General features: G+C 48.6%; 1 protein-coding gene across 3 annotated transcripts in view; it reads right to left on the bottom strand.

The window, feature by feature from the left end:
- LOC100390116 (liver carboxylesterase 1-like) overlaps positions 1-13,835 on the bottom strand; it is a 33,281-nt gene that overhangs the window by 17,054 nt on the left and 2,392 nt on the right. The window contains exons 2-6 of one of the 3 annotated variants that reach the window (XM_035281882.3): positions 12,162-12,369; positions 9,731-9,875; positions 7,593-7,726; positions 5,145-5,298; positions 3,276-3,383 (exon numbers count right to left, since the gene is read on the bottom strand). In XM_035281882.3, coding sequence (XP_035137773.2) covers positions 3,276-3,383; positions 5,145-5,298; positions 7,593-7,726; positions 9,731-9,875; positions 12,162-12,369 — 749 coding nt within the window. Of the gene's footprint in view, positions 1-3,275; positions 3,384-5,144; positions 5,299-7,592; positions 7,727-9,730; positions 9,876-11,476; positions 11,607-12,161; positions 12,370-13,835 lie in introns of those variants that run through there. The other 2 variants (XM_054248449.2, XM_078357799.1) reach the window with 2 other exon arrangements.

Genomic DNA, 13,835 nt, shown 5'->3' with positions numbered 1-13,835 from the left:
AAATCCCTTCCCTCCATCAATGTAAAAAGAGGTGTTCTATCCCAAGCCCAACTTGTAAAGGGGGCAGGAGGCAGCAGAAGATACTCTAGACCTGCAGCTGTGGGCTCTGGGTCCCATGGAGCATTGCCTTTGTTATTAATCTTAATTGTGATATGAGCCAATTACTCAGTCTCTCATCTCTGCCACCCTATCTCTATTGAAATGGACATAATGATCACAAACTGAATGTGTGAAGCCAGGCGAGGTGGAGCTGAGGTTGAGGCGATGGAAACTTGAATTTACTTCTCTGCTGGCAGTTCCACTTACTAGTCATTTGGCAACAGGCAGTCCACCTGATTTCTCTGGGCCTTGGTTTCTCCACCCATGGGTGGGAATAATGACTGCACCTACCTCATGAGTTAATACATGTGGGAGAGTGCCATGTCTCCCATACAATAAAACATGTGCAGAATCTCAGGAGGCCTAGATAAGATGATTCACACAGAGGCATTTCAGGAAGTAGTGAATGTGATTCACAGGTGAGTTCTGAAGAAAAGCAGGGTGTCGTCCCTTGCAAGGCATAGACGGGGCTTCTCAGCTGAGTGAGGCATCTGTGGCACAGCTAGGAGTTTCCACCTGCACACTTCTGTACTGGAGTCCCAGGCAATAATCAAGCACTACTCCTTAGGGCACAGGACAGCAATGTGCCCATCAAAGGCCAAATAGTAAATATTTGAGGCTTTGTGGATCACGTGGTCTCTGCTGCAACTTCTCAACCCTGCTGTTGGCATGAAACGCAGCCATAGACACGGGGCCAATGAATGGGTGTCACTATGTTCCAGGAAAACTTCCTTTATGGACACCGAAACTTGAATTCCATATAATTTCATGGTGCATGAAATAGTGTTCTTCTTTTGATTCCTTTTGATCATTTAAAAATTTAAAAACGCATCCTTAGCTCAAAGGCCATGCAGCATAGACACGGATTTGGCTCTGGGCCAAGGTCTGCACATCTTTGTCCTAAATCAAGCCACAGAGCAATACCAATTAATGAACCAAGAACCTCTTTCCATCTTTAAAAAAATGTTAAAAAAAAAATTTAAAAAGTCCTGCAGAGGGAGAGGCTCCCTTCTGCCTGTCCTGGGGATTGGGGTCAGTCTGCCCAGCACAATCTGGTTTCTTACTTTTCTGTGAGTCTAGGGAGATTGAAGCAAAGACGGGGCACTGAGTCTCTCTCGTAAGTGATCTGGAATCAGGGTGGAGAGCTGCTACGGTAAAAATGCTCGTTTTCCACAACAGAAAGGAATCTGACTACTTTCTTAAACTAAAGTGGAGTCCTTAGGCTCAGGGGCAGATGGGGTGCTCATGCTGACTGGAAGCAGAGTGGAGCCAGAGAGAAGCGCACAGAGGGAGAGCAGGCAGCCTCCATGGCAGGGGCACCGGGGCGAGTGGGCATGGAGGTGCCCAAAGCCATGTACAGGATCTGGGACAGAATCAATGCCAAATGTGGTTCTCCAATAAATAAGCAGGGAAAGGGAGAAGTAGAGGGTGTGTGTGTGTGTGTGTGTGTGTGTGTGTGTGAGAGAGAGAGAGAGAGAGAGAGAGAGAGAGACAGAAAAGGTGGGGCAGGGGCAACATGAGTAAGAGAGTCTAGGACTCTCATTTTGTAATTTCTGCTTTCTGTTTTTTCACAAGGCCCAGTGTCATCCCAGACCTCTATTTCCTTGAAAAATTAATTCTCCCTTTAAAAAGAAGATTTTGAGACAAGGTCTTGCTTTGTTGCCCAGGCTGGAGTCCTGTGGTGCAAACGCAGCTCACTGCAGCCTAGACCTCCTGGGCTCAGGCGATCCTCCAACTTCAGCCTCCCATGTAGATGGGCCCACGGGCTTGCACCGCCATGCCCAGCTTAAATTTTTATTTCTTGCTTTGTTGACCTAGCTGGTCTCGAACTCCTGGGCTCAAGCAATCCTTCCACCTCCACCTCCCAAAGTGTTGGGATTACAGGCATGAGCCACCACACCCAGCAAATCCTTTCTTGAGTTAAGTCTTGTCAATGGGCAACTGTTGCTAACAACCAATGAATTCTAAAAAATTCTCAAAAGTTCTAAAAATTTTTGGCATCCCTGTTTTCTCTCCTCCTATGTATCAGCCCTTTAAGTTCCGACGCTTTCCCCAAACAAGCTCTGACATCTACCGAAATCCTCCACGCCACTGGCTCCAGGGGGTGCTCCTCAGCCTAGGTCTGGATTCCTATTGATCATCTCTCTTCCTTTGGCTTCCAACCGCTCTCCAGATGATGACAAAATCCTTGCCAGGGTCCTGTGTGGCACAGCCCTTGCCAACGTCCCCGCCCTCAGCACTAGCCACGCTCCCCCTGGTCTCTCTGCTCTGGCCTGGTGGGCCCTCTCTCTCTCTCACTCACAATTAGGTGTGTCTTCCTGCCACAGAACACCTGCACGTGCTGCTCCCCTCCGTGGACATTCTTTGCTCCTGACTCACTATCCAGTTTTCCAGCAAGCCTTGCCTGGTAACCTCCACCTGCCCCGGGACTCAATGCTTCCTTTAGATTCTGCTGTGGCATCAAGTTCCTCTCCTCCACTGCTCTTGCCACAAGTGATGCTTTCTAATCATGTGATTCTGTAACTATTCATCTATTCCCTACATTACAGTGGAGGCCTGGGGAGGTGCTAGGTGTCTGGCCAGGATGCAGAGCCACGTAGACCATGTAGTGTCTATGTCCCCTCCACATGGACATCTGGCTTTGAGCGAAACAATGACCTCTGCCTCCCTCTTGCTTTTACCTTCATTTATTCACCTAGTTTTGGGGGAACAAATGAATGAATGAGTTAATTATCCAGGAATCAACCCTGGTTATAAGGCTCTCAGAGTGGAACTGCTCCAGGCCTACATCCCACAAGTGGATCCGTGGAACTCAGACCCTGAGAGACACAAGACATCATCTCAGCCTGCTGCCCACTACCCAATATGGCACTCTGCCCTGGCACATCAGAAGAGTGTGGTCACAGATAGGGCACTGTATTGGCTGTCTAGACCGATGAGCTGGAGTCCTGGCTCTGCCGTGATCACCTGCTGCCCTTGGGAAATCCCTTCCAAGCCCTGCGATCATTTGCCTGGCTGTGAAACTGGGAGGATGGGTGTCTCCTTGCCCTTCCTGCTCAGCCTTTGGCACTTCAGTGATTCTAGGAGAACATAAGCTAGAACCCACAGCAAGAGTTACCCCTGTGAATTCAGGAGCACAGAGCCAAAAGGGTGGGGATCTCCAGCAGGAGACCTACCTCAGCTAAGGGCTTGATGTCGCGTTCCTCCACCAGACCAGGAGTGAGGACCACACCACTCTCAGAAATAGCCCGGTGGAAGAGGTTCTTGGCCAATGGAGAGAAAACCTGGGAGAGAATAGAGGGGAGGAGAGTTCATGCTCAGAAGTGGGGTCAGTGACTCTCTGGCTCTTCCAGCCTACATCCACTCCACCTCTGCCCTGGCCTGTTTCCCTGACACTCCGGGACTCAGTGGATACAATGACTCCTCAACTGCCTTGGTCTTCTTGCCAGGCTCACTTCCCACTCTGGAGATCCTCTCACCTGAGAGAACCTTCCACCCAAGAGAATCTTGCCTGGCCTGTTTGCCAAGCTCACCTCTCACCTGGCCACCCAAGGGATCCTCAGTGGGATCGGGACAGAGCACAGGGCAGGGACATAACAGGAGGTGTGGGCACAGCCAAGCCTAACCAACAAAAATATTGGAAAGGCAGCTTAGTGTCTCCTAGCCACAACTTCCAATTCAGCATCTCCATGACTCAGAGCTTCTCCTAAAAAATGATCCCAGAGGCACACAAAGATTTCTGAGAATGCTCCTGCTGTTTACAATGGTAAGCACTGGACATAACCGAAGGGTCCAATATTATGAGATTAGGCAAATAAATAGTTTTTCATTCTTATCATTGAATACAGTGCAATTATAACAGATACTATTATAGGACAGAATTTCATATTTTGTAAAATATTTATGTTGTACCATCATGTTCAGGAAAGTACTTTTGTAGAAATAAAGACAAAGGTAGATAATAGTGACATGATAGGTAGGTCGATTGATAGGTGGATGGATGGATAGAGGGATAGACAGATAGATATAAGGTCATTGAAACAAGTCTTGAAAAATCCATGTCAAAGTCGGCATAGTGACTACCCTTGGGTTGTGGGATGATGAGTGGCTTTTATCTTTCTTGGACTTATCTATATTTTTTCTTTTTCTGTACTTTAAAAAGTATAAAAATGTTTTCCTCTGAGTGTTCAACCATAAAACCAACACAGGATTGAAGAATACCATAGTGGGACTGACCCTCTGCCCACCTCGAGGCAGCTACAGGGCTTCTACAGCTCCTGGCACCTTCTCATCTGGTTTTTCATCCCAGCTCCCCTGGTGTCTCCTGCACCCAATCCCCCACCCCAGCAGGACCTCTCACAGCCCCAGGTTGTGTCTGTGTCTCACATCCCCTGCCCCATCCCTCCCCATCCTCAGCTCTATCCCTCCTTCCTCTTGCCTACTTCCCCTAGCCCACTAGGCCCCTCAGTCACAGAGATGGTTGCTTCCTTTTTGGGCATGGACCAATCATCAGACCACACCAGAGGAATCCCCGACCTGCTCAGTGTCCACATCCCCTCCACAGGTAGATCTGGTTTTGAGTTGAACAGTTACCTCTGTCCACCTCTTGTCTTTGCCTGTAATTACTCATAACTTATACCTAGCCCCACTTCCCAAGAGAAGAATGAGTCCTCATGTTGAAATCAGTGGGAAAGAGAGAGAGAGAGAGAGAGGCAGAGAGAGAGAGAGAGAGAGAGAGAGAGAGAGAGGGATAGAGAGAGAGAGAGAGAGAACTCAACCAAGCTAGAAGAGGACAATGCCACCATTGCAGACTGCAACAGGAGATTCTTATGGCCCCAGGACACTAAAATGAGCTCTGAGCTTCCTGGGGGCCAAGGATAGCTTGGTCTTCAGCTCTCCACCCCCGATGCTAGTCAGTGAGTAGGGTCAGTCTTGAGCCCAGATATTGTAAGCAGAGGTATCCATAGCCAGATTGACAGGTCTCCAAGAGGTCCCATCAGCATCACATCAAGCGTGGGGTTGGGGCTGGTGCCAGGATCACTCACAAGAACAGAGACACTTTCTGCTCCCGTTGACTCTCCAAAGATAGTCACAGAGCCTGGGTTCCCGCCGAAGCTGGCAATGTTGTCCTGGACCCAGCGCAGGGCAGCCAGCTGGTCCAGGTGACCCCAGTTCCCCCTGCTGTGTTCATCCCCTGTGCTGTGAGAAAGAGAACAGGTTGAGGGTGGGGAGCAGAGATGTCATGGCAGGACCTTCAGGACCACAGATGGGGCTGGGGGGCTCTCACCGAGCCTTTCACATAAGACTGGGCTTCAGCATCTCTGAGACCCTGCCTTGCATTCCTACAGCACTGCTGTGGTGTATGATTCCACATACATTCAACTGACAACTATTTACTGATCATCTACTATATGCCTGGCACTGTCCTATAAGCTGGAGCACATATGAGAGCAAAACAGACAAAACCTGAGCTCACCCTACAAATCACAACACTGAGCTCACACTACAAATCATAAGCAGATAAACAGATAGATAGAGAGAATATAATGAGGTCAGGTAGTGAAAGTGCATTGAGGAAAACACAATGGGGTAAAGGAGAAACAGGGGTGGGACAGGCGGTGCCATTTCAGATCGCAACCAGGGAAGGCCTTTTGGAGGCAGCGGCATTTGAGGACTTGGAGCCAAAGACCTTCATCAAACAAGCACAAGGAGCATGTGAGCCTTGCAAATAACCAAAGAAAGGAATTCCAGGCAGAAGAAAAAGTAAGCGCACGGGCACTGGGGCTCAGGGGAAGAAAGTGTGAGTGCAGAGGTGCAGCTAGACAGGGCGCTGGGGCCCCGGCAAGGACTTCAGCTGTCATCATAGGGGACATGGGAAGCCCCTGCAGGGCTTTGAGCAGAGGCATCACGTGATTCAATGCACATGTTAAGTGATCACTCTGACTACTGTGCAGCTCAGCCCCAGCATAAAAGTGGCAGGGATCTGAAACTGAGTGTTAGGCTCATAATCCAGGCAAGAGACAGAAGACTTCTGGGGTAGGATCCTGGGAGGAGGTGCAAAGTTGTAGATTCTGAGTGGATTCTGAAGGTGGAGCCACAAGGTTTGTGAGAAAAGAGAGTCCAGGCTGCCCAAGAGGCCTTCTCCTGAGCCCCTGAGAGGATGGGGCAGCAGCAGCTGAGTGGAGGCACCATGGGAGGAGGAGGGGATGGAGTCAAGGATTCAGCTGGGGAGGGAGTCAAGGATTCAGCTGGTCCCTGGGAAGAGTGGGGCACCCTTTAAAAAGCCAGAGGCAGAGAGGAAGTAGTGAGTGATGCCTGTGGGCTTCAAAGGAGAGGTGGGCTGGAAACGGGGGCTCTGGGCTGTTCCCTGGGATCACTGGGAGTTAGTAGAGAGGGAGAGGGAGACAAGAGAGGCCTGTGGACAGGGAGGTGGAGGCACCAGGAAAGGGCTGGGAAGGAAGCATTTCACAGAGGCTCAGTGGCCATCGGCTGCTGCTGGGAGGGCCTGTGTGGTTGGGTGGAGAGCAGCGGCGGTCACTGGTGACCACAATGAGCAGCTGAGTGGTGTGGTCAGGAACAAACGTGACTGGCATGGGTGGAGGAGACACACGGAGGAGAGAAAGTGGAGAGAGATCATGAGGCAGCTTTATTGTAACGGGGAGCAGACATACAGGCTGTGGCTGAAAGGGATGTGGAGTCCCATGAAGGTGATATGGCCAAGACTGGCCTGGGGCGCCCTACTGATGGGTAGACCAGAAGCCATCCTCCATCTCCCTAGGTCTTCCCATCGGAGAGTGGGATCCCTCCCACAGCCCTCCCATCACTCGCTCAGGATTGGGGTGCTGGGGTGGACACACTTAGAAAAGGTTCATGGTAATTCCATCCTGCAGGAGTAATTGCACCTGCCCCCGTGGAAATCTGATGGGGAAGACTCCATCCTTGCTTCCTACACTTGACAGATTTCAAGCATGAAATGGGTGAGTGGGCCCCAACACTCCTCCGGGAAGGGGACAGATGCTCCCACACCCCGCCATCTGCAGCCCCCATTCCTTCACCCACAACATGCACTGAGCTCCCTCTGTGACTGCCCCTTCCCTCCTTTCCCATGAGAAGTCAGATGTGTCAACCTTCAATGCCTGGGCTACCTGTTATCTGCTATGACAGAGAAATGCCATGTGTGGAAGCAGCACAGGTGAAAAAGAAATGAGTCTTTCAGAGGAGGTCACTGGGGGCTGGGTCTTGCAGGATGAAGAGGAGTTCATCAGGTAGACTAGGCATTCCAGGCAGAGGGAACAGCACATGCAAAAGCTCAGAGGCAAGTGGATGAGTGTGACTGTGGAGTGAGAGAGTACATAGTATCCACTTATGAAGGTGCTTTGATGCTTTACTGAGGAACCCAGCTAAGGTCCCGTGAGGGCTGACATGACCAGAACTGGGTCCTAGCATCTTCATGTTGGGAGCCAAAGTGCAGCGAGGAGAGTCCAATTTCTTACCTGAAGAATCCCCAGATGCCAACACGGTACTGAATCGTCACCACCACCACATTTTCGTAGGCAGCGAGGGGCAATCCATCATAGGTTGATGCCCCGCCCAGCAACATCCCCCCTCCGTAGATCCATACCATCACCTGGGCAGGGGGGAAGCAACAGACCAGTTACAGGGCACAGAGCCAGGGAGCACTCAGAGGGTGTCTTGTTTAGGTCACAACTGGAAGAGGGTGTTACCCAAAGTTCACTAGTGCCCAGCAAGGTTGCAAAAGGCAGTCTCCCTCCTCTATCATTCTCCAAACTGGGCTCAAGCTACCACCCCACTGCACCCACCCTGGCTGCCCCTTCTTTTTACCCAGCCTCCAGTGCCACCTCCTCCAAAGGCTCTTCACACAGAGAACATCATCATGGGCATAGCAAAGGCTAAGGATGTGTTGGTCTCACCCTCACTTCTATCACCCTCAAGCCTGGACTGTGCATGCAGCTCAGCGTACCCATGGGGCAGCCCTTGTATCTCAGCTTCATCTCAGTTAACTCTCTCATGGTGAATTAAACCTCTCTGTGCATGAGTGATTGTCTTGAGAAGCACACATGCCTGTGATGGTGTTTCTTCCTCAAATGCCTCCTTTATGCCTCATCCCCAAATTCTCTCCACCCTGAAAATCCCAGGCTAAAACCCACCCCCTCCAGGATGCCTTCAATCATTTGACTAGCACTATCTGAGATCTTACTATGCATCAGGAACTATGTGAATACCCAAGGATGAGAGTGGATACGATTCCTAACCTAAAAGGTTCTCTCATTTTAAAAGTCCACATAGCAAGGAAGAAGAGTGGCTAAAATAATAATATTATTAATAAAATATCAAAGAACTCATAACTATGTACCAAGTGCTGTTCTAAGCATGTGTAGTTCCAGAACCTGTGGCCATTCCTGGAGGCTCCCCTGTGTCCAGGTCCTCAGGGACCCTGTTTCTCCCACACCTCTAATCCCTACCTGCCTCCTGGGGAGAGACCGAGTGTGCATTCACCTTTGTGTGAAGGCTGAGCCTGAGGGCTGGCCTGCAATAACCTGCTGAAGGGAGAATATCTCTCTACAGCTCAGATGGCAAGATCCTTCAAGGCAGGGGCTGCGTGGAGTGGGTTGATGTTTCTCTTTCCCCTGAAGTCCCTAGTCTAACTGTGCATATGGGGCACTGAGTACACAATAGACAAATGAATGAATGAGTGAGTGAGTAAACCTTTCTCCCACTTCCTGTGTCTTACCAAGCACATGTAGGGACAACTTCTAGTCCCAAGTTTGCAGACCTGCTCTCTCACTCCTGGGCACCATGCCATGATGCCGCTGGATGAGACACCCCTTCTTCTTCCACCCTGGGGTGGCCTCCTTTGCCAGCAGACCCTCCCTACCCTCCAACTTGCAGCTGGCAGCCTGCCCCATCTTTTGCCCTTTGTTTATTTGGGAAATGCTAACACACTGGGTCATCAGCCTTTGCCAAGACAATTAGGGAGGGAAATTAAGTACAACAAAATCCCACATATTTGGCCAAAAGCAAAAGGAAGTGCTCCTGAGATTGTCCCAGGCTCCGCCCCCAACACCCATACCCAGGCAGTGAAAATTACCCCAGATCGATGTGGGTGTGCTGGAGAAAGGCCACATATGAGCTCAATGCCTACTCCAAGTCAAAAGCACTGGTTTGAAGATCAGAAGACTTGAGCAAACACTACCCTACTGGTGACCTCTCCTTTCCTGTCTGGGCCTCAGTTTCTCTATCTGAAAAGGAAGATTTGGGGTGTTGGCTTTTCCTTAAGTCCCTTCCACCTCTAACGTTGGAAATCATGTCTTACCTACTTTGGGTATCAGATTTTTAATCTAGTAACTAAAAGTAATCATTCGCATCCTTCATTAGCATAAGGGCACTTGGAACAATTAAGATGCACAGCAGATTCCCCCAGAAGCCCTGTGTCACAAGGGGAAACTGAGGTGTGGAAAACCTGTGTTTCCCGTGGAGGTCCTGAGGTCCCTGAAACAATCCTGGCCTTTGCAACCCCCTACCCAAGTTGCCTTCACCCTCTTCGGTCTGCACCAGAAGATCCCGGGGAACTGGAACTGACACGCCTTGACCAGGGGATCCCACAGCTTACCGGCAGCTTGCTTTTCTTGGTCAAGTCAGCAGGAGTGTAAATATTGAGGTAAAGACAGTCTTCGGAAAGCTTGAGAGGAATATTCTCTTTTCGGTTGGTAAAGAGCTTGGAGAGAAACTGCGCTGCCGTGGGATCTTGGGAGCACCTGGGGTGGGGAAAAGAAGAACCCCTGAAGTTCAGCAGATCTAAGCCAGCTGTCTTCTGGGGCAGCACCATGGACTTGGAGGTTTAAGCCTGAAAATCACTTGATATTTACAAACTGAAGATATTGGAATGGGTAGGAGGCTATCAGGGCCTTCAGGTGGTGGGGCTGGGATTCACTAAAGTCACCAAAGGTGACTTTGGGTGAATTCTTTCACATTCTGGGTCCCAATCTGCCAGGTCTAAGTGAGGGGAGTGATTTCTACATGGGTCTTGCAGCCCTGACATGCCAAGATTTGACCATCAACCCATCCCAGGCAAGTGCTGAAAGAGCTCAAAGATCCAACATAGATGAACATGTGCAATAGTTCCTGAGTCCTCCCAGTGCACCAGGCACTGTTTTAAGTACTCTTTGTATATTAACTAATCTAATCCTCAGATCAGTCCCATTACATAGGTTCTATCATCTCCATGTTACAGATGAGAAAACAAGCCCAGAGAGGCCAGAGAACCTGACCAACATCACATAGCCAGGAAGAGCCATGCCATGTGGTGCTTATACACAAGTATATTATAAGCAACAGTTCCAGATCTCAATGTAGCAGGAGGCAGGCATCACTGCCCCCACTATATGCATGAGGAAACTGAGGCACTCAGGCTCCAGGATGACAGCTGTCAAGTGACAGAATCGGGGTCAGTAAAGATGACTTCTTGCTTTTCATCCTGGGAAATTTTCCTACAGATCACCAAGAATAAGATGCATAGCAATAATAAACGAAAGACATTCCAATGCAAAGAAATGGGAAGAGAACTCAACCTCACTGGTCTTCAGATAAATGCAAACTAAGGAGGAAAATAATATAGCTATTATTGTTGTTGCTTTGCCTACCCAATAACCAAAAACATTTTTAAATGACCCCAGGCATTGACAACAGTCTGCTGAATGGAGGTTTTCATCCATCAATGGAAGGAGTGTAGTTGGAATATTTTGGCAGAGAAATTTAGCAAAAGATATATATTCTTTGACTGAGAAATGTCATTTCTGGGAACTTATTCTAAAATATTTATGAATGTACATAAAGACTTCACTACAAAATATTCATCACAGTGTTCAAAACATCATAATATCAAAACATCATATTTAACTTAATGACCCCAAATAAAACCTTGGGGAAACTAATTATGCTTCAATACCAAATGTAATGCAGCTGCTAATATAGGCTGTGCTATAATGGCATGGAGTGATGCTCATGATATACTTATAAATGAGCAAAACAGGCATCCAAATTATCTGAACATAGCTTTCTGTTTTAAAGGAAGAAAGGATAGCAACAGGCAAACAAAACAAAAACTGGAATACAAACAAAATATTAGATCATAATACTTTATGACCTAAAATATCCACTATGAATCTATCAAGCTGTTCTCTGTGGGTGGTGGGATATTTTATGTGATTTCAATTTTCTTAATTTTCCTTCTCTGCATTTCCTAAATTTTCTGTAATAAGTGTATATAACATTTGCAGTCAGAAAATAAAAACAGTAAATATTATTTGAAAAAAAAAAAGACAAGCCAGAGGTGGGCTGCTGGAAACCCCCCAGGTACCTGGCTGCAGAGATGAATGAGGTCTGGTTTGATGCCTGTAGGGGTCCTTGGTACACTGTGGAGGGGTAGTGAGGGCAATCAGAACCTTTGGGCTTTTCTTCCCAGCTTGACCAGGGTGACTGCACACACCTGCCATTGTTCTCCTCATGAATAGGGAGCCAGGCACACCCAAGAGCTGAGCACTTGCTGAGTGGACACCTCAGTATACTTTGCACTCACACACCTCCTGGCTCATCCCTCTCCCCAGCTATGCCAAAGTTCAAGACAGGGGAATTCATGGGATCCTTACTTCTGATCTCCCTCACCTGCTCAACTGCTTCCTTGTTTCCAAGGCACTTATCCTGTTCTAACATATCACATCATCCATGGAATAATTTGCATGTTGTTTCTTACCTGTCTCCCTCTGCTGGAATGCAGGCTCCATGAACCTAGGGATCTTTGCTTTGTTCCCTAATAGACCCCAAGAATCCAGAACATGCCCAGCACACAGTAGGTGCTCAATAAACATGTGTTAAATAATGGACTCTAGAAAGCTGTGAGAGTTCTGGAATGTTCTTAAGGATCTACAATGATCTTAAGGATTCCAGAGGAATGTATCAGCCCATCGGGGGACTGCCTTGACTCCTTCCTTATCACATTGAGGCGAACATCCCACTGAAACATGCCAAATCCACCCCTAGCTTACATAGGAGGGTAAGAGGTGGCATTCTTCACGAAGCTCCACGGCTCTGGAGGTTGTGGTGGAGAAAACCTCAGGGGTCCAAGAGGGGGCTTGGCAAAAGGGATTCCCAGGAAAACGGCCACAGGCTGTGCAAATCCTCGTAAGCTGATGAACTTCCCCAGGACTTTACCATGCACGGTGTCCACCACAGGCGGCGAAGATGGGTGCCCTGCTGGACATGGAGAAGAAATCAGAATGCATCAGAGGCGAAATGCTGGACCAGGGTTCCAGGTGGGGTCTGCCACTTTGTAGGTGTGTGACCTTGAATAAGTCACCTAAACCCTCTAGGCCTCAGTTTCTCCTGATGTAAAATAGGGATGAGGATCACTGTCCTTCCTAACTCATTGAGCTGGTTTAAAGAGCAAATTAGAATTGGAGGCATGAAAACATTCAGCCAAAAATCAACGCAAGAAGGAGAGCTACTAGGAAAGAATAAGACATTTAGCTTTCACCTTAGAAGCTTCTGGAAACATTTATCCATTAGAATCCTGGCACTGAGCCGCGAGCTGGCTGAGAGGATGAACAAGAGTTGCCCTGTACTCTCAGAAGCACTGACTCTGGTAGGGAAGGGTCACATATACACCTGACCCTGCAGCCGGAAGGAAGTGGCCGTGTCCTGGAAGAGGTATCCGCAAGGCAGTCCAGGAACTAGAAGAGAGGGCAAGGCCTTCTGACTGTGGGTATCATGGAGAAGCTGGAACTTGCAGTAGGGGAGGATTGAATAAGGGAAGATGAGGAGCAGGGAGTGGTACAGAGCAGAGAGAAGGAAGGGAATGAGCTGAGGCTCAGAGGCAGCAGAATGCAGAGCTTTCCTGGGGGAGGGGGCATGGCCCAAGTGCAACAGGTGGAGTCTGAGGGGAGTGGAAAATATTCCTGGAATGAGAGAGTGCATGTCAGAGAGGGCCTAGAATGCCAGTTTTGTTTAGTGGACAAATAAACAGCAGGAACTGTTCTGGATAAATAAAATGATCAGGTTGAGAAAGATTCTTCTGGTGGCCCTGGGCAGGTCTGATCCATTCTTGCAGCGCAGACAGTGCTTCCTCATTGAGCTGAAATTCATTTCCCACAGCCTCTGCATCAGTCCTGGTTCTACCTGCCATGGGACTGTGGTGGCCTGATCTCATCTGTGGCCTGCGGCCTTTCAGACACTTGATTGTGTCGCCCACCCCTCAGGTCCTGTCTGGCTTCAGGGAACTCAATTTTTCTAAGCTTCCCTCCTAGGAAATGATTTCCAGTCTCTTGTCCTCACAGTTGCTCTACTTTGGATACAGAGAAGATGTCAAGGCCTCCATCAAAGTGGAGCCAGAACAGAACAGAGCAATTCAGATTTGATTTTACAGGGGAATATCCAATCGCAATGGAAACTCATTATGCAAAGCCCGGTTACACAACAGCATTCGTGTCTCATTAACAGCCAGCGCCATACTGAGAATATTCAGCTTGTTTTTTTTTTTTTTAATTGTTGTTGTTAATTACAAATGATGCTGAGATGAAGCTCCTTGGAAACCTGTTTATCAACATAACAACATAGCAATTACCAGCACCCATTAGATGAGTGGTATAATGTCAGCACTTTGGGAAGTCAAGGAGGGCAGATCACTTGAGGTTAGGAGTGTGAGACCAGCCTGTTCAACATGG

This window comes from Callithrix jacchus, chromosome 20 (genome assembly GCF_049354715.1).
Source record: "Callithrix jacchus isolate 240 chromosome 20, calJac240_pri, whole genome shotgun sequence".
In the NCBI taxonomy this organism is placed as follows: Eukaryota; Metazoa; Chordata; class Mammalia; order Primates; family Cebidae; genus Callithrix; species Callithrix jacchus.
This window is presented reverse-complemented; position numbering and strand designations above follow the sequence as displayed.